This window comes from Berghia stephanieae, chromosome 7 (genome assembly GCF_034508935.2).
Source record: "Berghia stephanieae isolate SIO BIC M18660-M18661 chromosome 7, UCSD_Bste_1.3, whole genome shotgun sequence".
NCBI classification, from domain to species: Eukaryota; Metazoa; Mollusca; class Gastropoda; order Nudibranchia; family Aeolidiidae; genus Berghia; species Berghia stephanieae.
Genome location: NC_088366.1, coordinates 47,620,930 through 47,644,255, shown reverse-complemented (window position 1 = coordinate 47,644,255; position 23,326 = coordinate 47,620,930). Strand labels below are relative to the sequence as shown.

Sequence of the window (23,326 nt, the reverse complement as noted above, 5' to 3'; positions counted from 1 at the left end):
TAGATAGATAGAGAGAGAGAGAGAGAGAGAGAGAGAGAGAGAGAGAGAGAGAGAGAGAGAGAGAGATCTTGTATGGTGTCATGTTTGATTTCCGAAGTGGAATGGGGGTGTTTCATAACGTAACTACAGTACTCTTTTAATAGGCCATGGGCTGTTTACATTCTTACGCTTTGTAAGTTTTGAAATTACCCTTTGTTCGATTGACATTCAATGTCTGCATGTGTCCCTTTAGCCATTTCCCTCAGTGTCCAAACTCCAATCAATATATTCGTTTGTGATTTCTTTAAACAAACTATTGAAAAGATTTGCAGGATAGAAACATCACCATGCAAATTTTACAAGTATGTAAGTTTTTTTTTTCTTTCTTTTATATTTACAAATGTAGCATGTGTAAGTCATTTTCGTCTGGCACCACTTTATACTGTAAGCATGCCACGCCGCTGGTAGTTAGTAGGTAGAGCATGAGGCACCTGATGGGGTTTCTTCGGGTGTTAGGGTACAGTGACATTATGTCAGTTGTGCACAGCTGAAACTGAAACACACTTTCTGTTGCCCTGTGCGGCTATGTGGTCTAGTGGTATGACACTCGCTTTCGGATCGGAAGGTCCTGGGTTCGAGCCTCGCTCGGCGCATAGTTGAGTCCTTGGAAAAGACTTTACTAACATTCTCTCGCCGTACTCATGTGTAAAATGAGCACCTGACCGTTTACAGCGTTGTCGCTGTCCGAAAAAAAATTGTAACATCGCCTAACAGGCATCATGTCTCGTCCTAAATGTTAAATGTTGCTGTTGGCCAGGGATCCCTTGTAAAGCGCTTTGAGCACATTTAGTGGATTTTGCGCTATTTTAAGGCTCAATTTATTTATGCCTTGAAATTGACAAAGCAATGATCTTTGAGAAACGTGTATGGATTGGATGACAATATAAACAAATTTAATTTTTCGGATGGGCCTTTCAGAGTATGTTTGTCGGTTCCTTCGTGTACCTTGAGACAGCTTGTACTTGCTGCAAACTCCACATGACAATAAATACAGGAAATTCTATCTGAACCTGCCTTGGATTGCATCACCAATGTGCGTATATATATATATATATATATATATATATATATATATATATATATATATATATATATATATATATATATATATATATATATATATATATATATTACTCCTTCCCCTTTCGTTTTTCTACCACTGACACCATATTTATTATGAAGTTTTCCATTTCGTTATAGATGACGTGTCTCTTTAAGAATACATCAGGAAAATACTAAAACATATTAACCCCCCCCCCCCCCCCCCCCCCCCCCCACTCGAGAGACAGGAAGAAGTAACTAAACACTGTCCCGGGGCCTGAACCAAGGTGCCCTGGTCAGAACTCCAAAAATTGCCAAAAAGTGCCAAGCATTTAAAAAAAAAAAAAAGAAAGAAAAAAAAGTGTGCCAAATATAAATTAAAGTGCCCAAATTTGAGGAATTTGATACAAAAAATGTCAAACTGGCAAACCCATACGTCTCGTAAGAGATGTAACCACAGACTACTACTACTACTACTAAGAACACAATTTGCCCCATGCTTCAAAACAATAAACACACTATTTTTTTAAAAAAGAAAATCGTTTTCTTCTTTTCGACGAATTTGTTAAAACAGTAAGCCGACGTGTAAATATTGGCAGGTCTTATGACTGAATGATATTATGGGCTTGATTACAAATGTTTGTAGTGGACAATTATTTGCGAAGGCCTCCCAATTGGATTCAATAGTCTGATGTCACGTCTTCCAGAAACGGCGGCCATGTGGTTCTAAACAAAGAAAATCGGTACTTTTTATTCTTCATGCTGGCTAGAACTTTTCATATGTCTTGTGATCAGAATGTGTAAAAGTCAAAACATGATTCAGATTTATGTTTTTTCCTCTGGATACACTTTTATGCTCGTCGGAGAAAGATTTCATAAGGGCGTCCGCCATTGTTCCGATAGTTTAGAGCCAGTTACTAAGTTACCATGCGTCATTACGAGGGAAGTGACGTTACGACTGTTGAAGCGTATTTGCGTTGGTTTGAGAGTATTTCCATTGACTTGCAACACATTGTAGTAAAATATTTGTTGACTTTTACTATTTGACTTTACAATTTGAAAACATAACATCTTTTATAAATGAAAATGCTCAGGGTTTTTTAGGGGTTTTGTTTGTTTGTTTTTTTTTTTGGGGGGGGGGGGGGGGTGGGAGGGGGCTTAGGTGCTTGACACCCTTTTTCTAATCAAAGTGATCGTCTTACGAGTGTCCACACAAAGTGGAATAAAAGAGAAAGTCCATATTTTCCACTACACTAGATACACATTACAAGAACAGGACTAAGAACTAACCTAGTTTAATCTTAGTTTTAAAGAAAGAAACAAATTGACCTCTATCAAGTCCAAGCCACTACTACTAAAGTGAAGATATTTTGTAAGAATTTGTTTTTTCCAGTTGTGCGACTGTCTTGGTTGTTACAATTACCAGTTGTGACCGGGAGTCCCCAGGCATTACAATTCTAACACTAACTCTTGGTTGAACTATTGAATACAACTCACGATTTGTTTTCTTTTGTGGCAAAGATGTCTTTTGACGTCATATTTTGGTCAGTGTCAGGCTATATAAGTTTACAATCAGACACTCAACAGTTAAGAAAAACAACATTTGCCAATTGATCTTTTCATTGCTTTAAATTTCAGTTTATCATCAAAAGTGAACTTAAAACAAAATAAATATATACAATAAGAAAGAGATATGATTTTTTTAAATATCACAGATCATTTTTATAAATTCTGTTCAGTATTCCCATACGCACACACACACACACACACACACACACAACAAAAATCTAAACACACCACTTTACACTCTCATACACACACACACACACATACACACACATCGAATCATAAAACGTATCATAAAAACATCTATACACCCCCAATATACACACAAACACAAAGACACACATTAAATCTGATCATTAAACATCTATACACTTCATTCCCTTCCACACACACACACACACGCACACAAACACATACACACACCTTAAATCTAATCATTAAATATTTATACACCCCCTTCCACATACACACACACACACACACACAAACACAACACATATCTAATCATCAAACATCTCATCATGAAAACATATATATATCCCCCCGTTCCACACACAACATATATACCCCCCCCCCCGTTCCACACACGCACAAACAGAAAAGACTACACTGGGCCAACCCCTGACAAATAGTGAGGCAATGTAAGAATGCAGCATGCCCGTCCATATATCCGAGTAGAAAATCTGTCCAAGTGAATCATTTTATCCTCCAACGGGTCGTATTCCTAAAATGCAATAGAGAAAAATTAAGGATCAATCACTGGTGTGTAAGTGTAAGGTAAAAACAATTTAAAGAAAGAAAAATTGCGTTTTTATATAGTGCAATATCCACTTAATGTGCTCAAAGCGCTTTACAAGGGGTACTTAACCAACAGCAACAGGTAATATATAGACCAAGACATGATGCCTGTTAGGCGATATTACAACTTTTTTTTTCCAACAGAGTCAATGCTGTTTACTGCCAAGTACTAATTTTACACCTGAGTATGGTGAGAGAATGTGAGTAAAGAGCCTTTTCCAATGACTCAACTATGCGCTGAGCGAGGCTCGAACCCAGGACCTTCTGATCCGAAAGCGAGTGTCAAACCACTAGACTACATATATTGATGAACAATAAAAACAAAAAAACAGGGTAAAAAAAAATCTGAAAAGGTGTGAAACAGTGTCAGATACAGGAAGAAGAAAATACATGAAAAAAATCAGCCTCAGTTGGGGATCGAACCTCAGACCTTATTACCGGTCAGGCGTGATACCCTTAGGAACACCATAGAAGTTACCTAAAAGTAATCGGCTGTGTGGTCTTGTAGTATGACACTTGCTTTCGGATCGCAATGTCCTAGGTTCAAGCCTCACTCGGTACACAATTGAGTCCTTGGAAAAGGCTCTTTACTTACATTCTCTCACCATACTCAGGTGTAAAATGAGTGCCTGGCCGTTTCCGAAAAAAAAATTGTAATATCGCCTAACAGGCGTCATGCCACATCCTATATGTTAAGTGTTGCTGTTGGCCAAGGATCCCTTTTAAAGCACTTTGAGTACGTTTAGTGGATATTAAGCTATATAGAAGCTCAAGTTTAATCATGCTTTCTAAGGATCAATTCTCAGTTGAGGTAGGCTGAATTTTTTTTAGGTTTCTATGTAACCAAGATGAAAAAGAAAAATACAAGAAAAAGATCATTCCAAAAAATCAGTTACCTCGAGTGGGGATCGAACCTGAGACCGGAAATCAGAAGGTCTCAGGTTTGATCCCCAGTCGAGGTAGACTTGTTTTTTGGGATGGTCTTTTTCTTTCTTGCTTTGTCTGGCACCTTTCATACACATTTGTTCAGATTGTGATTGAGAGCAACTATCAGATGGGTCTTCCTTTACCAGTATCTGAAATTGTAAAGAGGAGGAGGAGGAAATGGACTGGACATGTCCTCAGAATGGATTCGAGCGCTATTCTCAGGTGGCACATGCAGAATATTTTGCTTGTTATTTAGAGCAACAGGATGCCTCACCAATTCCCACTATCAGATGGGCCTTCCTTTACCAGTATCTGAAGCTGTAAAGAGGAGGAGGAGGAAATGGACTGGACATGTCCTCAGAACGGATTTGAGCACCATTCTCATGTGGACACTCCCCCCCCCCCCCCCCCCCAGGGAAAGAGAAGTAGGGCTGCCTATAGGAGACCTGGAGGAGGAGTATCGAGAAAGAAATGAAATGAAAGCTAGTGTATGGTCTTGGGGACAGATGACAAAAATGGCCACCAACCCGAAAAGATGGCGTTCCATCGTGTCAGCCTTATGTGCTGATCAAGCACCAAGAGGATAAGTCAGTATGTACGTAACTAAATACTGACAGATGGCAGAGGAGTTTAAGGCATATCTTGCCGACAAACGATAAGTTGAAATGTCTATTCGTATTGAGTGTTAGGAAAACGACCAGATGACCCAGCCTGGAAACCGATGATTCCCCCACCTGTAGTAAATCTGAGTAGTAGTGTTCTCCATTGATCCCCCCAACCACGTAGATCTTGTCATTCAGAACGGCTGCTCCAGCCTCTCGTATATTGCAGTTGGTCTTACAATTGGTCCACTGGTCCGTCTGGCAGTTGTACATCTCCAGCATAATGATGGGCACAGGAAACCCGTAGCTGTCCTCGATGTTACCGCCTATCACATACAACTTGTCTTGGACCTGGGGTGAAAATAGATTTCAATCTATTAGCGGCTGGCGAGCATTTATATCCACTAAACGTGGTCAAAGCGCACTGCAAAGGGCCTCAAGCCAACAGCAACACTTAACATGCAGAACGAGACACGACGCAAAATTGTTAGGCAAAATTACAATTTTTTATTCCGACAGAGACAACGCTGTTTACAGCCGTGTACTCATTTTACACCTGAGTAGAGTAAGATAATGTGAGTAAATAGCCTTTTCCATGGACTCAACTATGGGTCCCTTAGAGTGGGACTCGACACTAGACATTCCAGTCCGAAGGCAAGTGTCCTACCACTAGATCACATAGCTGTACAATTATTGTAAATTATTATTCCTATTATTGTAAAGAGTTCAATATTGATATGAAACTAGCCAACCAGAGGCCTATCCAGGTTTTCAAAAAGAAAAGAACTGCAACACAGACTTTGAATATTTTGAAAAATAATATTCACACATCACCTGATGTGGACATATGTTCCTTTTAAAAAAAAAAAAGGAAAGGAAGTACCAGCGACAGTGATTGCAATAACATTTTGTTGATAAACATCAGGAAATAACAGCAACAAAATAAAAAAGGAAGAAAAAAGAAGGAGGAGGAGAAATTGATATATGTCAAGACATAACAGCAACGACAAAAAAAAAAAAGAAATAAGGAAGAAGAAAGAAGGAGGAGAAGTTGATAAATATCAGGAAATAACAGCAAAAAAAAAATAAATAAATAAATTGGAAGAAGAAGAAAACGAAGAAAAAAGGAGAAGAAGAAGCACCTGGGCCATAGCGTGGTTACATCTCCCATACAACATATTGGCCTTCTCCTCCCACAAATCGGAGGCCGGGTTGTAGCAGATGGTACTATTGGAACAGCCAGAGAACCTTTGACCTCCGGACACGTAGATGACATCCCCACTAATGGCACCGGCATGACCGTAACACGAGTGGCTGGAAAAATGGATATAAAGGGAAACAGCTTATTAACTCACTCAACCCTAACACCGACTATATCCGTAGTTTACCCGGGTTAATTTTAACCCATGTCTATTTATTATATTTTTTCCGAGACAAATTATAGGCATAGTATCAAAGCTAATGTTTTTAGTTTTTGCATGCTAATGGTAGTTGAATAAAAATATCTATGTACATGTTCATTTTAATACAATTTTCCCAAAGGATTGAGTGAGTTAAACTTTTGTACATGGGCAGATCTAACACTAATCTTGCTGATCAAAGGAAGAATCCCACCACCTCCTTTTAATATAGACGCCGTTTATCTCAATTTGGACACATAGCGGCCAATTTTTCATGGTTTGGCTATGTGGTCTAGTGGTATGACACTCGCTTTCGGATCAGAAGGTCCTAGGTTCGAGCCTCGCTCAGCGCATAGTTGAGTCCTTGGAGAAGGCTCCTTACCCACATTCTTTTTTTAGAATCTTTTTAATCTGTTTCTCCACATTGCAAGTAAGGAAAGTTCCAAATTGATCAGAAAAGTTGGCCAGCATGTGGACATACGTGACTGACCATCTCATTCATTTTTGTTTTTTACTTTTTAGTTTTAGACTTTTAAAACTGCTCTGGGAAAAAAAAAATTTTTAATGAAGGTTTTACCTCATAGAGGCACACATCTCCCAGTCCTCAGATGACACGTTGTAACATTCCACTGTACACATGACCATGTTCTCATCCTGCCCTCCAATCGCGTACAGCTTGCCTTGATGGGCCACGACCACGAAATCCTTTCTGGCTTCGTTCATGGCCGGAAGTTCGAACCAAGAATCAAATCTGGGGTCGTACCGAAAACAACGAGCTGTAGCAATTTCGTTGTTCTCCGTGCTGTCGTATTTGCCTCCAAGAGCGTACATGAAGTTGTCCAGGACTGCAATACTCGGATTGAACAAAGGGATGGGTGAGTCTTTGAGATAACCGTGGTGCTTGGAAAAGAAGGTGTAACACTCCAAGTTCTGGGAGTGCAACATGACAATGCTAGGATGTGTGGATCTAACCTGAGTCCTCTGTGTCTGGAGCAGAGGCTGCTTGCCGATGACAATATGGTAGTCTTTGGCTTCAGTTAATAAATCACTGCATTCCTGGTTAGAACGCATCATATCCACTTTGCTAACCTGAAACACAAGGTAAAATCTTAGTGAAAAAAAATCTGAAAAGGTGACCATGAAACAGTGCCAGACAAAACAGAATGAAAAGTAAAAGATAAAAAAATCATTCCAGAAAATTAGCCTGCCTCGATTTGAATTCGGACCTCAGACCTCCAGATTACAGGTCAGAAATGGTGCCATTACACCACAGAGTTTATCCGATAGCTGGGATGACTTAATAGTTGTATTCATTACTAGGATATTAATATGCTTTTCCAATGTGACACCCCCCCCCCCCCCCCTGCCCTCATGCGTCATGATAAACATGAACAAACATTGAACAAGAAAGGATGAGAACAAAAACATTGAGTAGCTCCGTTTTTATTCTAAAACTTTGAGGTGACTTTTTCCATGTATTTTTCTATTGTATTTTGTCTGGCACTGTTTCATATAGAAATTTCCAGATTTTTACCTTACACCAGTGCCTGCTCCCTCACTTTGATTTTATCCTTTAATTTACCACAGTATACATAACTCATTCATGGCAGCATCTACCTCACTCGTTACTTTGATATTTTCAAAATAAAAACTTTAATTTACCACAATATGCTTAACTCTTTAAGGGCAGCTTCTACATCACTCGTTACTTTGATATTTTCAAAAGGTCTGAGGTTCGATCCCAATTCGAGGTCGACTGATTTTTTGGCATGGTTTTTTTCTTGTAATTTTCTTTCTTGCTTTGTCTGGCACCTTTCATATACACTTGTACAGTTTTTTTTATGTTACACCAGTGCCAGCTCCTTAATTTCTTAATTTGATAAAAACCACAGTATTTACCACAGTATGCTTAACTCTTTATTGACAGCGTTCTATTCTACTCTAGCCTGACACCAAATATTATTATCCACCATGAGTGTAGTCAGTAACAGTGACCTATTTGTGTAGACAGGACACATATCTCAAATAAAATTACTGCATGTGTTCTGTAAGGTCACCAACGACAATTCACATCTTTGTTATATAAATAAGATAAAAATGAATAAATCAACAAACCACATGAAAAAAATAAATAAATAAATGGATGAATTAATAAAGAAATAAAATAATTTACATAAATGAATAAAATAAATTAAATAATTTACACCAATTAATAAAATAAATAAATAAATAATTATATAAATGACTAAATAAATAAATAAACAAATATCATGAACATTTATAATACAGTGTATTTCCACGATTAACTATGCTACAAGCAATTCACAATGTTTCATTTATTCCCCCAGCAGGCCATATGGAACCACATTTCCATTTCATACAACACCAGTTGCCTGTTTTTGTACTAACACATCCTTTTTGTACTAACACACTTACAATATCCCTCACTGCCTGTAGCAAGGTACTCATTCACACCTGAGTTGAGTGGGGTAATTTGTGTAAGGTACCAAGGACATAATGCCAGGACCAGAATTTTCTACAATCATTGTCATTCATCCTGCCATTGATCATGCTTAACATTGCTTGACTTTTGTGCCATAACGAGATGCTGTATCGCTAAGCCACCATTGGGCCATGAAATGTCTTATTTGAGGAAATTATGTATTTCAATTACTTTTTTTTCTTTCAGTTATCAATATAATCCTGAAGAACCAAAATCAGTAATTTTACTTATTTGAGGAAATTATGTATTTCAATTACTTTTTTTTCTTTCAGTTATCAATATAATCCTGAAGAACCACAATCAGTAATTTTACTGGGTACTTCGCACATTACTTGCATGATAATTCACATATTACTTGCACATACAGGGTGATTCAAAAAGAATATGGCAAAACTGTCACGGGATATAAAAAACAAAAACAAAAAATAGAAAACACAAGCTTGGACACATGTGTAGTACACACCTTCCAGTTTTTATTTCATGTTTTATAAATGCTCAAGGTGGCCAAAATGAGAGTTCATCCCAAACACGCCGCAGCATGTCACGGTCCACCGTGTTGATTGCAGCTGTTATTCAATCTTTCTTTTTGACAGTTTTGCCATAATCTTTTTGAATCTAGACCTGTATTTGAGTCCTGACCAAATTGTCTGAACTTTTTCACACATATCGCCTTACCGGATCTTGTATTTTGTAACTCAGTACTTAGTCATATATACATTTTCTTTTGGATTGTCCTACCGAATATATTTATTTTAAAATGTTAAAAAGTACCAAATATTTATAGGGAGAAGGGACAGCATGGAGGTAGAGTGGTAGTTTGATATTTTTTCAAAAATAAAAATTAATAATTATTTTTTACATAGACAGATAGGCCTTTAAAAACCATTTAATAAGATACCTTACTTTTGGATCTAGGATAAACGGTTCCAAAGTTATGATGATATTACTACTCTAAATTTACTCTTACAAAAAGCTCAAAATTGATTGAGAATTCCCCCACTGGACAGCCTCTCGATAAGGTGACTACTGATTAAAACGGGATTTTAGCATAGAGAAAAGAGGGTTGGTCACTTGTGGTCAACATTAAACATACTGCACTGCCTTCAATCTTTATGAAATTTGATATAGACATAGACAAATGAATTATCTAGATGCCTTCTCTTTTATTTTTTTGCTATCTCAATTTTGAAAAAGATTTCAAAAGTTTTAAAATGACGTTATTTTTATCAAATTATATTTTTTGATACAATATGTCAACATTGATTTCTATCACATCAAAAGAAATCTTGATCTCTGCCCTTTAAAATGATACCAGAGCCGTTCATATACTGTGAAAAATAATGCAACAGTGATTATGTGAAATTGTGTTATTCAAATTTTAACCCAAAGTTGCGCTTCACTTGTCCAATGGCTAATCGGCACCTGTCTACCTACAGACTGGAATCAGTTAGGGCTAGGGTTGAGTGAGTTAAGAAATCTTGTGAAGTTTGGAGAGAGGACGAGTCTCTGTCTCAGCAGTGAAAACTGGCAACGACTGAGTTTGTTTTTCCTTTTTCTTCGTCTTGTGTTACTCACTTTGACTTTGAGAATGCCTCTTTTAGGGACTTAGATAAAAATTTCAAACTAGCACTGTAAACTCCAAACCTATATCATTGAAAGCAGCTCAGCACAAAACAATTCCAACGGTACATGTTTCATCAAAATCGGTTGATTAGGAAAAAAGTTACGGATAATTTACTGGGTCAAAACGGGGCCTTATATCCTTTGTATTTTATTCTCCGAGTTTGTGACCGCAAAACTGCTGTTTTTAGATATAAAAATCAATAACATTACATAGGGTATACCTATCTTCAAAATTCTTTCGCAGAGACCACCAGACAACATTAGAGTATGTAATAAAAGAAGCGGCTTAATTTTCAAAACTTCTTATATTCGACAGTTTCCGGATTATGTAACATTATGTAACAAGTCCGAAACCCCAAAAAGCCCCATTAGTGATAACATCTCTGCTAATTAGGCTACATGGACATAATTGGTATCAAATAAAAGGTCTCAGAGAGACGCACAACATCCAGTAGAATTTGAGTAAGTACAAAAGAGCAATGTTGGAACAGGTATTAGCTAAACAAATAAGATTATGTAACGTTACATAGACCTCCGCAAAAATCTACAAACGACAACACCGCTACAAATTAGGCCACATGGACAAAATTGGTACCAAATGAAAGGTCTCAGAGAGGTGCACAACATCCAGTATTTTTTAAAAATAAAATGCAAAAGAGCAATGTTGGGACAGTTAACAGGTATTTTAAAAAAGAATATGTAACATTTCATTACATAGACCTTTGAAATTAATCGACTAGCGACAAAACCTCTACTAATTACTAATTGGGCAACATGGTCAAATTTGGTATCAAAATCAAGGTCTCAGAGAGATGCACAATGACCAGCAGCACAAAAGAGTAGCTATATTGCAGTTTAGAAAGTATAAGTCTAAAGAAAATGCAATGATTAGTCGAAAATAAAAAAATAAAAAGTTGGCTTTATAGAAATCAAAACATGGGCAAGTGAAAATAACTGAAATAATTTCACTTACACTAATATTGTAGTCATAAATCATTAAAGCTAATACTCACCAACAATGAAGAGGAGTTAATGTCAATGATTCAATGATGGAACACGATGAGTAATGAAGAAATCAAATCCATATTTGTGAATCACATGTAACCGAGAGAACCCCCCCCCCCCCCCCCCAAAACCTAAAATAATAAATCCCCAAATACAATGTCTGTTAAAAAGTCTTCCATTTTAATTTTGTAGTCGACAGAATCATCTTGTCCCTCCTCCTGAGTCCAGTACAATACAGTAATTGCTTTTGTGTTCACTCTTTGAACCAGGCCATTGTACACAATATCATTACCATTAACGTTCCACACATGGCTAATATGTTTATGGAGGAGCTTTGAAGGATCTTCAATAATCGACTGAACCAGGCTCACAGGTGATGTGGAGCTCACCCCGATTGATAACAGCACAGGCTCCTCCAAAGCACCCTCCAAAATAGCGTTTTTCAACACCTTTGCAACTTTTCTGCGGAGTGACATGTCTTTGCATTGCAACTTCAATTTAATTCGTCGATTTATCTCACAGTGTAAAGCCAAACGCCTGGTGGCCTCAGCCTTCCTGTTTTTCATAGTAGCAGAGACTGCAAAACTAACCAAACGACTCTGGTTTGTGTCCGATTTCTTCCCTAGCCAGAGCATTGTGCGATTGACTGTTGCCTTGCACTTCGCATCCACGAATGATTCTGTAGCGTTCGGGGCTCTTCGTTGCTGAGCGTCGAACAGCCCAAGAGTTCACTCTGCCCAAATATTGTGGACCGGAGCAGCAGACGCAGCATTGACCTTGCTTGAAGCAGGGTTTGCAAGATCTCCAGTGAGGTACCGAGCCAGTTGTCGGTTAAGAATAGCAAGGAAGCTGTTGATGAGTTTAGATAAGACGGATGACAGGCCAGGGAGATCATCACAAAGCCGAAGAGTCAACAATGTTTCATCTATGACCAAGGGGCGATCAAAAATATCTGTACTCGTAGTTATCAAATTGTCTGCTTGGTGCTCCAAAACCTGGAGGTTCTCTACAGCACAACTGAGATACTTGGACTGGAAATAGAAAAGGTGTATAAAAAAATGAAAAATACTTTATTCCAAAATGTAACGTTAGCATCAAAGTATCTGTAAAGAAAAGTGGAGATTAAACCAATTAACTAACACTGAATTGTCAAAGACAAATATAAATAAAATATTGATATCTAACAAAAAAAAAATTGTACGAGGGCTCTTTCATAATTAACCGAAACATGCCTGTTAAATCCGCGTTTTTTATGCTATCAACAAAATTCTTGCACGTGTTCATACCTTGACTCGTCTTTCATTTCTCTACGTAACAGCCAAGTCTGTCGACACACTTCTGCCAACGCCGCACCATGGAATAGATACCCTCTCGGAAGAAATTTCCGTCAAGGTTTTGTAGCCATTTCCGCACATGGTCAACAAGCTCTTCATCGACATCAAAGCGCTTTCCTGCCAGCTCACGTTTCAGTGGCCCAAAGAGGTGATAATCAGATGGTGCGAGGTCTGGACTGTGTGGTGGGTGTGGCAAAATCTCCCATCCATATTTCTCTAGCCAACCTTGCGTCACTCGTGCTGTGTGGGGTGTAGCGTTGTCGTGTTGCAAAATGACCCCGTTGGTCAACTGCCCTGGGCGCTTTCTGCGAATGGCCTCCCTAAGCTTGTCAAGAGTTTGGCAGTACCTTGCAGCATTGATTGTTTCTCCAGGTTGTAAGGTTTCGAACAGAATAACACCACGACTGTCCCAGAAAACAGTTCCCATTATTTTCTTTGCTGACCGCATGACTTTGAATTTCTTCGCGACAGGTGAGGATAGATGTTTCCATGTCATCGAATCTTGCTTTGTTTCTGGGGTGCAATGGTGCAACCAAGTCTCATCACCGGTGACTATGCTGTCAGGAAAAGTCACATCGTACCCTAGAAAGTCTCCGCCGGCGTTGGCAGAATGCCCGTGAACCCTGCGTGAGCTCTTGCTTCTTCTCAAAAGTTCCCTGCAGATGTCCAATCTTTGTTCTTTATGATTGTCTGTCAATTGCTTAGGAACCCATCTTGCGCTGACTTTTCTGTAGCCAAGTTCATCAAATACAATTCTATGGGCAGAAGTTTCCGAAATTTCAAGACTGCTTGCGATTTTATGAAGTTTCAACCTCCTGTCTTGACGAATAAGCTCATCAACTCGCTTCACATTGTCTTCTGACGTCGCAATTATCGGACGCCCTCTCACTTCCCTGTCTGTCAAGTCGGAATGGCCGGCTTCAAACAAATTACACCAGTGATAGACTTGTGTACGGCTTATAACATGCTCACCATATACACTCTGAAGTTCTTTATGAATTTCGGTAGGATTCAGACTTTTGGCGTTCAAAAAACGTATGACAGCTCTGATTTCCTCCTTTGACCAAGTTTCAAGGTGGGCCGCCATCTTTAAAATCGTCTAGAAATTCATTGTGCAAAATGATGCACTTCATAATTTCTGGGAATATCCGTAAGGAAATAAGGAATATCATGTCGTTTACAGAATTAAAAAATCTCCACTGGTTGCTGAGCAATGGGCATTTTTCGGTTATTTCTGAAAGAGCCCTCGTATGCTAAGCAAATGTCACAGTTCAAGAATCAGAAATGTATAACATAAATAAAAAAGTGCAATCCAAAGCAGTCCAAATTCATGAGTATAAATCAGCACTGCTCAGTGATCTGATACTGTATATGTACAAGAAAAACGGTAGCTAGTATAAAATAGGAAATTTTTATAATCCATATCGGCGATTCACTTTTATGTTTTTAAAAACTACAATTTCTGGATGACACTGATTATATTGTTTTGACTCCATATTACGAAACAGACATTATGGTAAACTAAATCAATGAATGAAATACAGAACTAATGGAAAACAAATCACACAAAAAATTTAAAGACACACACCCTAAATTTACTTCCAAGTCAAATGGCAAGAGACAATTTAATATGAGAAAGAAAGAAAGGGAGGGAGGGAGGGAGGGAGGGAGGGAGAGAGAGAGAGAGAGAGAGAGAGAGAGAGAGAGAGAGAGAGAGAGAGAAGAGAGAGAGAGAGAGAGAGAGAGAGAGAGAGAGAGAACTAACCAGCTCTAAATGACTCCTTTCATCCACTGATGTGTAGAACAATGCCATCCAGGGCCCAGTGACAACTTTTCCAAGTAAGCCAAGAGCCTGGAGCTCAAGGCAGAGGAATGGTTGCTGCAGATCGTGCTTCAGTGCACCTGCCAAAATCTTATTGTTGCAGACTCGCTCCGCATACTGTAGAAGGACATCCCTATAATGGAATATGGTACCTGCCAAATGAAATAGGACATGTAAGCGATTGCCTACATATCTTACAAAGAGGCCACATGGAAGATTTCTCTCCCTTAAATGGGCCTTGAATCCGGATGGATCTCCCTTTTCCTTGTACCTGTGAAGCAATAATATAAATTGATGTAAATTTTTTCTAAATCGAGTATTCAAATAGAGTTTTAAATGAGGAAAAATGTCACACTATTCACCCTCAAAAATGCCACTAACAACTCTCCCTCCAAGACCAGTTACCAAAAAGCATTTTTTAAAAAAAGTATTTCCTTAACTGTTCGTTTGTAGTGCACTGTAACAAAGTACTTCATTCTGGTAAAGATAAGTTCTCATACAAAAGCAAATAACTGATAATTCCAGGTGCAGTAAAAATCATTTGACAAAGTACATGAATGACGCACATTAAAGAACAAGACTTGCAGCCTGTTAGGTGTTACTGCAATTTCAGAGAAACATAACTTTCTACTCCATGCCAAAATTTTGAGCAAAGCTGCGAATCAAGATAGTGTGCTTCAGTGTAATCATGATTAAAACGACCTTACACAAGACTGCTAATAACAGAGACACTTAAAAATTAAATAAAAAGAATAGATGCATACCGTAACTTTGAGACGAGGTGTAGAACATTTGCAACTTGGCAGTCAGAGCCAAATGCTTTTGTAGACAGCTGCATCTCACTCTCCAGTGACTTGAGTGTTGTTCGGGCAGCATTTGCCAGGCCATCGAGGGGATGAATCTGGCAGTTCAACTCAAGTAGACTGCGGCCAAGGTGCTCCTCCAAGAGGACTACTGTAGCATGGTTTGCAGCCACTCTGTCAGTTAATGTTGACAATATCTTTGCATGCACACGCTGGAGCACTGTCTCCTTGGGTAAGCCAGAGTATTCAGCGTACATACTGCTGACTTCATCAAAAGTGTTGATGACGTGATCTGCATAATCCGCAGCTTTCCCACCAGGCAGGTACCGCACATTTAATGTGACTGAACAATCAGGAGTATTGATGTGAAGTTCATTGGGATGACTCCCATATAGTGTTGTGGCATCCCAGGACAGACAGCAACATGAAGAATTTAAAATTACTTCCACTGACTGTATGTCAGACAGAACGCCGAGTTCTCTCATCATTTGTGAGCAGGTGTTTGCGGAAGGTGTGGATGTTAGTGTGTGAGAACAGGTCCTACAGCTTCTACTGGAACATTGTGTAGTAAAAAAAAAAAAACAACTTTTCTGACCTTTAAGGAATATTGTCTTCCATCTTTCTTACACGAAAAGAAATTGTCATCTGCATTGTCAGCATCTCTTGAAGCTAAGAGATCATGGATCTGATCCATTAGTTTATTGTTTTTCGTTTCCAAGTCTTTATGGTTTATTAATTTAGATTTCAGTCTATAATTTTCCTTAAGAAGATGAGAGGATTGTCTTCTTAAGTCACATAGTTATCCTCACTGCGGGTCAGAGCTGATGAAACGTCTTTTAACTTTGACTTTAGTGATCTGATTTCAGCATTCTGAGCACGAATAATTTTGTCTTTGCTTTCTAGCTGCAATGCTTTTCTCCTTTTAAATTGATTAACATACCTCGGATTATATTTCATCCTAAGGGAGGAAATTTCACTGACTAATGAGTCGACCTTACTCATATAGTCACTTTTTGTTTTTTGCAACTGGTCACGAGTTGCTGGACACTTTGAGCAGTCGCTTCTTGTGGTGGCAGCTGTGGTATGTGTTGTTATAGTTGTAGCTGTGGTAGCTGCTGATGATGTGCAAGGTGTTGTTGTGGCAGGTGCGTCGTCATTACACTGAAACGGTATGTTGAGAGGCTCTGAGAGAAATGCTCTCATAATGGCTTGGTTTGTGGGGACTACAAGGCCCGTTCTTTTTTTCCTTGAAAAGTCTTTCAGCATTCGTCGAACTCTTACCTCGAGTGTTTTCTTATTAATGGGCACAGATATGTTTACTGAAATGTGATGAAGAATGTCCTTAATTGATAGCTGCTGGAACTCAATCAGGTAAATTACGTACCCGATCCTTATACATGATGGAAAGGTGTCTGATCTGTATACGTTGAATATAAAATCTTTAACAGCCGCCACAGAACTCAGGTCCAATTCATCTGGAATTTTTGTTTGGGAAAGTTGGAAAGAAAAGGATTAGGGTTTAAAATAAAATATTTATCAAAATAATAGTAATTTTAAAGCAATTGAAAAAGACAAGTCTCTCTCTCTTCTCTCTCTCTCTCTTCTTCTCTCTCTCTCTCTCTCTCTCTCTCTCTCTCTCTCTCTCTCTCTCTCTCTCTCTCTTACACTTACACACTACAACTGAATATAAGTGATTGGTATCAATTGTGAAAAGCAGCAGTAACTCTTTAGAATTTTAGTACCTATTAAAGTCTAAGGCTAATAGCCACTATACATAAAAATGAAAACCGACTTGTGATTTACTTTCTTGAAAGAAAAGATGAATTGGACACTTTTTTTTTTTCACACACATTTCATTACAATTACAATTCAAATAGAGAAGTAGAAATCCAATTTCAAGCAATAGGTAGTCAAACGTTTTAAAGCTTCAATATATGTGTGTGTCATATATACAATGTTAGAAAAAAAAATAAACATAACAAATAAAACACGCAAGCTTTTTTGTTTAACTTACACTAAAAACGAACTTTGCTTACCTGGATTTGAAGCCGGGTCCATTGAATGCAAAATTTACAACCACAAGAAGGTGCAAAGCTTCAAATAATGAATAAACGAAGGAGTAAAGGAATCTTGGAATAAATACAACTAATAAATTTCAATAGATGACAATAGAATAAAACAGATTCGGTGTTGATAGTGGAAAGATATTTTCGAGAATGGAACAATCACTTAAATTTGGAGACGATATTATTCCATTTCCGGTCGCGATTCTAGTTTCGATTTCAGAGACGGTCTCTCCTCGATCCAAAATGGCTGCGGCAGAGAAAGGGCGACCCTTTTAACGCATGTGAAAAGCAAATTTACGCATCAATACCAGACATAAATTATGTATCATTAAAAAATTAAGATATTTATCTAGTTGTACTAACAAAAAACTCACCTGTACTCGTTTTTCTTTTTTAGTAAATAAAATCTACATTTTGATGATTTTATAATCAATGATCATTAATAGAAAACATATATTGATCACTATGAAAATTATACCATTCAATAGATGAATTCTTTCTGCTTAAAATGAGGTATTAACCAATTGAATTGGTAGAGAAACATTGGTGAAATCGTTTTTTTTTACGGGAGCCTATAAACAATGACCCCAAAAATCCGGTTGCAAAATTCACTCGTCAGGTAAGCCTCTCGCGCAAGCGCTGAGTCGGGAGATATCGACGTGCCTATCTTTATGAATGATTTTCCTTTGCCACCGTAATCGGACCCCCACAGTAGTTTTTAGGAATAATTGATCTTATCTCTAAAGAGCAATAACCATCCCAATCATTAGACTTTAATCCACTGGCAAAAAAAAATACCAAAAAAATGCAGCACCCGGCTGTGCTGGCTTTCTCACGTACTCCGAAAGAAAATCATCGTTGCAGTTGCAGCCTTTCTCTTCCAGATTCCAACCAATTCCATTTGAATAGATTTCGAACACCATTCTCAACTGACTTCAGATCCGACGAACGGTCAAAGAATTGTTCAGGCATGATAACAAAAAATAATGTAAAAGAGTAATAGATCAAAATAAACAACGACAAATCCAGAAAGTTGACTGATAGAGCGAATAAAATTGAAATGTAGCAACGTTCAATTGAACGAACAAAGTTACTTGAATTTGAATGGAATACTGAAAGTATGAAAACGAAAGTTAACGAACTGCGCATGCTCGATTATATCGACACACTACTCGTTTTTCAGACAGTGAAGAGCTGCGGTCAAATCGAAGATGAGCGGAGTTTCCCGATAATTGCCGAACGAGCTTGAAAGTGCTGACAATATTGTCGGCAATCCGACGCCCATTCGTCGGCACTTGACTGCTCACCGCCGGTCGAGTTGAGGATCGCCGACACTCCGACAATTGACGTCACTCACAATCAGATTACTTTAGCAATAAAAAAATTAAAAAAGTGATCCGGGAGATCGCAACGACCGTGATTGTCGGAAAACCGACAATTGTCGGCACACATGCAGGTCTATGAATCGCACTGTATTTTATATTTTACCTTCTCCACCAGTTCTTCCCCTGCCAATAATGGAAGTCTGATATTTCGGATCAGCTCTGCTAAATGCTGAAGCCTCTCATCTTTCTGGTGTTCTATCCACTGCAGTAAAATGGTAAAAAGACGATACTCCGATGCAACGCGCAGTCTGTTCTCCTCCAGCATGCCTGCAAGCTGGGTGTGTGTTAGTTTGTTGTACTGTTCTGAAGAACTGACCACCTGAAATAGGAGACAAATTAAAATTGCTGTCACAAAATTAACCCCCCCCCCCCCCCCCGCCCAAAAAAACCTTCAACTGCAAGCTAAAAAAAATCGACTACAAGCTTAATCACTACAATCAGCATTCTTACTAAGGAGCAGCCTATTTCTTGTTCCATCAGTTGGTAGAGCACTCGCTTCAGACACAAAGGGACCGAGATTTATCCCGGGTGCAGACAAGATTTTTATCTACCCCCTGTCCACCTAGCAGTGATTGGGTAGCTGAGTGTGTCACATCTGACAGAAAGTACTTTGCAATAGACCAGCGTTCTATCCAAAGGGTAGTAAGAAATTTCTATTGTCCATTTCACACTATAGAAACCAAGTTAACTCCTGACTCCACAGGCCTAATGACTTTGAAGGCTCTCTTAATGAGCCTAAAATCTTGCATACTGAAATCACAGGATCAAGATGATTTAATATAATAAGTGTCTGAAAGAAAGAAAGAAAAAAGTTATTTTTTCCATAAGAATCGGGACACTTGGTAGGTCTGCGGAAGAAATTCTTCTGTCCCTTACAACACAGTTGTAAAAAAAATTAAATAAATAAAATAAATTTTAAAAACAGAAAAGTTTAAAACTGACCTCAAAGTTGTCCAAAATAAACTGTCGAGCTTTCGTCTGCGTGGACATGAGAGAGTACATCTCCGCCAAATTCAAAATGTCTGTACAATTGTAAATGGTCAAGGCCCTTTCCAAATATTTACTACAAAGCTCCACTGCCACGCTTACCTGAATTTACAAAACAATATCAAGTTGAGCTTTTCATACAGCGCAATATCCACTAAATGTGCTCAAAGCCACCAACTGAATGAAAACTTTAAAAAAAAAAAAATAATAATAAAATAAAAACTACCTCCTCCTTAAAAATAAAATTAGTTAATTAATTAATTAAAAAGTTGCTCTAGCCCATGAGAATGATAACGTACTTTGTCAATCGACTTCATTCTCAAGGGCAAAAAATATTAGTTGCAGTATCTGTCCCGATCAATAAATTCCAACAAAGGTTTCATGACAGACAAAATACATATTATTGATTAGATTAATCGAGGACAGGAAGACGTGTACGCCGGTTCACAGCTCAAGTCCATTCCTGTGACTCAGCGTTGATTATTCCTCAACCATTATGGAATGTGTCAAAATGTTACAAGATCGGAAGTCCAGTTCGATGAACATCAGCGTTGATTAATCCTCAAGAGCCGATGATGTGTAATGTGTCAAAATGTTACAAGATGTAATGTGTCAAAATGTTACAAGATGGAATGTGTCAAAATGTTACATAATGGAATGTTTCAAAATGCTACATAATGGAATCTTGTCAAAATGTTACATAATGGAATGTTTCAAAATGCTACATAATAGAATCTTGTCAAAATGTTACATGATGAAATGTCATACCAGAAGACCACATAGCCGCACAAATCTTACTTGCAAATGGGAAGCGGCCGAGAGGACTTCCTCTACATTATCTGGGGTCAACTCAAGACAGCCGGTGTAGGCAAAATCTACCACGACCCTCAGACCCCCTGCCGTGACCCCCTTCAGCTTGACACACTCCTCGCGACTTTCTCGCATGTTTCCTGTCAGCATCACTTTGAAGTAGTCGCTACAAGCCGCCATCACAGCTCTGTGCACTGGTATTTTCTGTATAAGATGATATTTTTAAAGACGATGAAGAAGCTTACATTACAAAGGAAAGAAAAAAATAGATCTGCTTAGAGTGTCCAATCAATAGGCATCAGCAGTCATGACGTCACTTCCCTTGTATGACTCATGGTAACTTAGTAACTGCTCTTAACTATCAGAACAATGGCGGACGCCCTTATGAAATATTTCTCCCGAGCATAAAAGTATATCCAGAGAAGAAAATCATTATAAATATGATCATGTTTTGACTTTTATACATTCTGATCACAAGACATATGATAGGTTCTAGCTAGCATGAAGATTAAAAAGTACGATTTTCTTTATTTAGAGCCATGCTGCTCACGTTGCTGGATGATGTGACATCAGACTATTGAATCCAATTTGACAAAACATCTCATCAATTTGACAAGTAGTTATCTCCATCTTAGTCATATCACTATCAACAGATAAATGTTTATCAATATCAATAATTTATGCTGCATCACTCACAACTGGAAGGTTCTTTTAGCTCATTTCGTAGAGCACAAAGGGACTGAGATCGATCTCAGGTGAAGTCGAGATTTTTTACCAACCCTCTGATGTGACTGGGTAGCCGGGTAAGTAAGATCTGGAGGAAAGTACTTTGCACTAGACCAGTATCTCATCCAAAGGGTAGCAAGCAATTGCTATTGATTGCTTCACCCTATGGAAACTGGGATAAAAAAAATAATAATTTAAAATGAGCTTTTATATAGCGCAATATCCACTAAACAAGCTCAAAGTGCTTTACAAGGGGTCCCTGGCCAACAGCAACATTTAACAGCCTGTTAGGCGATATTACAATTTTTTCGGACAGAGACAACGCTGTTAACGGCCAGATACTCATTTTACACCTGAGTATGGTGAGAGAATGTGAGTAAAGAGCCTTCTCCAAGGACTCAACTATGCGCCGAGCGAGGCTCGATCCCAGGACCTTCCAATCCGAAAGCGAGTGTCATACCACAAGACCACATAGCCGCACAATAAACTCAGGCTCCATGGGCCTAATGGCTCTTAAGGACTACTACTCCCAATACTCTTCAACAGTCGTAACGTCACTTCCTTCCTAATGACGCATGGTAACTTAGTAACACGGCTCTAAACTATCGGAACAATGGCGGACGCCCATATCAAATATTTCCCCGGCGAGCATAAAAGAGTATCCAGAGGGAAAAAAAAACATAAATTTGATCATGTTTTGACTTTTACACATTCTGATCACAAGTCATATGAAAAGTTCGAGCCAGCATGAAGAATAAAAAGTAATGATTTTCTTTGTTTAGAATAAAGATGGCCGCCGTTGCCTGGCGGCATGACATCAGACTACTGAATCCAATTGGAGGGATGTAAAACAAACAAAAATCGTGATTAAATATAGATCAACAAAGAGAAAGAAATTCAAAAGCACATTAAGCAGTCTGCTGAAAACCCCCATCCCTTTTTCAGTCCAAGCTTCACTCTAAACGGTACATACATTATCTGTTTTCGCTTATTGAAAAATTGAAAAAAGTCTTTCAGAGCCATGGGGCCCATGGAGCCGGAGTTTATCCCAGTTTTTATTGCGTGAAACAGACAATAACAATTGCCTGCTATCCTTTGGATAGGACGCTAGTCTATCCCAAAGTTCTTTTCACCAGATCTAAAAGACCAAGCTACCCAATCACTGCTGGGTGGACAGGGGGGTAAGAAAAAATCTCAACTGCACCCGGGATCAATCTCAGTCCCTTTGCGTGTGAAGCAAGTGCTCTACCAACGGAACCCCTTCTTAAATTGAAGCTTTAATTCAATGTCACATTGACATCTGTGGCTATGGATTCAATTTCCAACATCTAATTCATACCGACAGGTCAAAACGACATTCATTTCAGTTATGCTTCAGTGACATCCAAACTTCCCCAATTTACACTAAACATATGACTATATCATACCCACTGGCAAACTGTTGTCCTGCTATTAATGTCAAAATTACAGATTCTGACATCATTGTAATCCAGATCATGTTGACTATTTACAGCATAATTAGTTTCCTGTGCATTAATATTACATCATTCCACATTTGACAGATACAACTACATCAGTATTTACACTATATACCGTGGGTCAAAGTTGGCAACGATCATTCGCTTGAAAATGTTGAATGCCATACACAAAAAACCTGAAAAAATCCAGTGACCCACCAAGCTGGTAATTAAACAAAATTATGTGACACTTACAAAATCATTAAATATATAAGTGACTGTCATAGTTGATGTAGTAGTGTGTTATTGTCATAGATTCTATAAAATGAAAACTGAATCCAAATAATATATGATTCAAACTCGCCAATACTATAAAATGTACTGGAAATAATAGTGCAGAAAAATAACTTTAAACCGAAAGAGGCTAAACCG

At 38.3% G+C, this 23,326-nt stretch overlaps 2 protein-coding genes across 8 annotated transcripts in view; both read right to left on the bottom strand.

Moving 5' to 3' along the window:
- Positions 1 to 2,696: 2,696 nt before the first annotated feature.
- The window catches only part of LOC144977406 (kelch-like protein 31), a 39,721-nt gene continuing 19,091 nt past the window's right edge, over positions 2,697 to 23,326 (bottom strand). For all 7 annotated transcript variants that reach the window (XM_078922590.1, XM_078922585.1, XM_078922586.1 and 4 more), the window contains 7 exons: positions 20,700 to 20,915; positions 19,857 to 20,003; positions 19,018 to 19,233; positions 6,951 to 7,462; positions 6,116 to 6,287; positions 5,106 to 5,324; positions 2,697 to 3,370 (listed from right to left, as the gene is read on the bottom strand). In XM_078922590.1, the coding sequence (XP_078778716.1) occupies positions 3,251 to 3,370; positions 5,106 to 5,324; positions 6,116 to 6,287; positions 6,951 to 7,462; positions 19,018 to 19,233; positions 19,857 to 20,003; positions 20,700 to 20,915 (1,602 nt within the window). In that variant the 3' untranslated portion in view covers positions 2,697 to 3,250. The remainder of the gene's footprint in view (positions 3,371 to 5,105; positions 5,325 to 6,115; positions 6,288 to 6,950; positions 7,463 to 19,017; positions 19,234 to 19,856; positions 20,004 to 20,699; positions 20,916 to 23,326) is intronic.
- LOC144976126 (uncharacterized) lies at positions 12,220 to 16,157 on the bottom strand. Its single transcript, XM_078920306.1, has 4 exons — positions 16,091 to 16,157; positions 15,460 to 15,806; positions 14,604 to 15,014; positions 12,220 to 12,535 (listed from the first exon to the last, which is right to left on the bottom strand). The coding sequence occupies exons 1-4, from the start codon at positions 16,155 to 16,157 to the stop codon at positions 12,233 to 12,235; spliced, it is 1,128 nt and encodes a 375-aa protein (XP_078776432.1). The 3' UTR covers positions 12,220 to 12,232.

Coding starts and splice junctions, on each gene's coding strand:
- LOC144976126 (XM_078920306.1), bottom strand. CDS start 16,157: ATGGATCAGATCCATGATCTCTTAGCTTCAAGAGATGCTGACAATGCA. Junction 15,807..16,090: donor AGATGACAATTTCTTTTCGT/GTAAGAAAGATG, acceptor CTGATTGTTCAG/TCACATTAAATGTGCGGTAC. Junction 12,536..14,603: donor AAAGGAGTCATTTAGAGCTG/GTTAGTTCTCTC, acceptor TTCTATTTCCAG/TCCAAGTATCTCAGTTGTGC.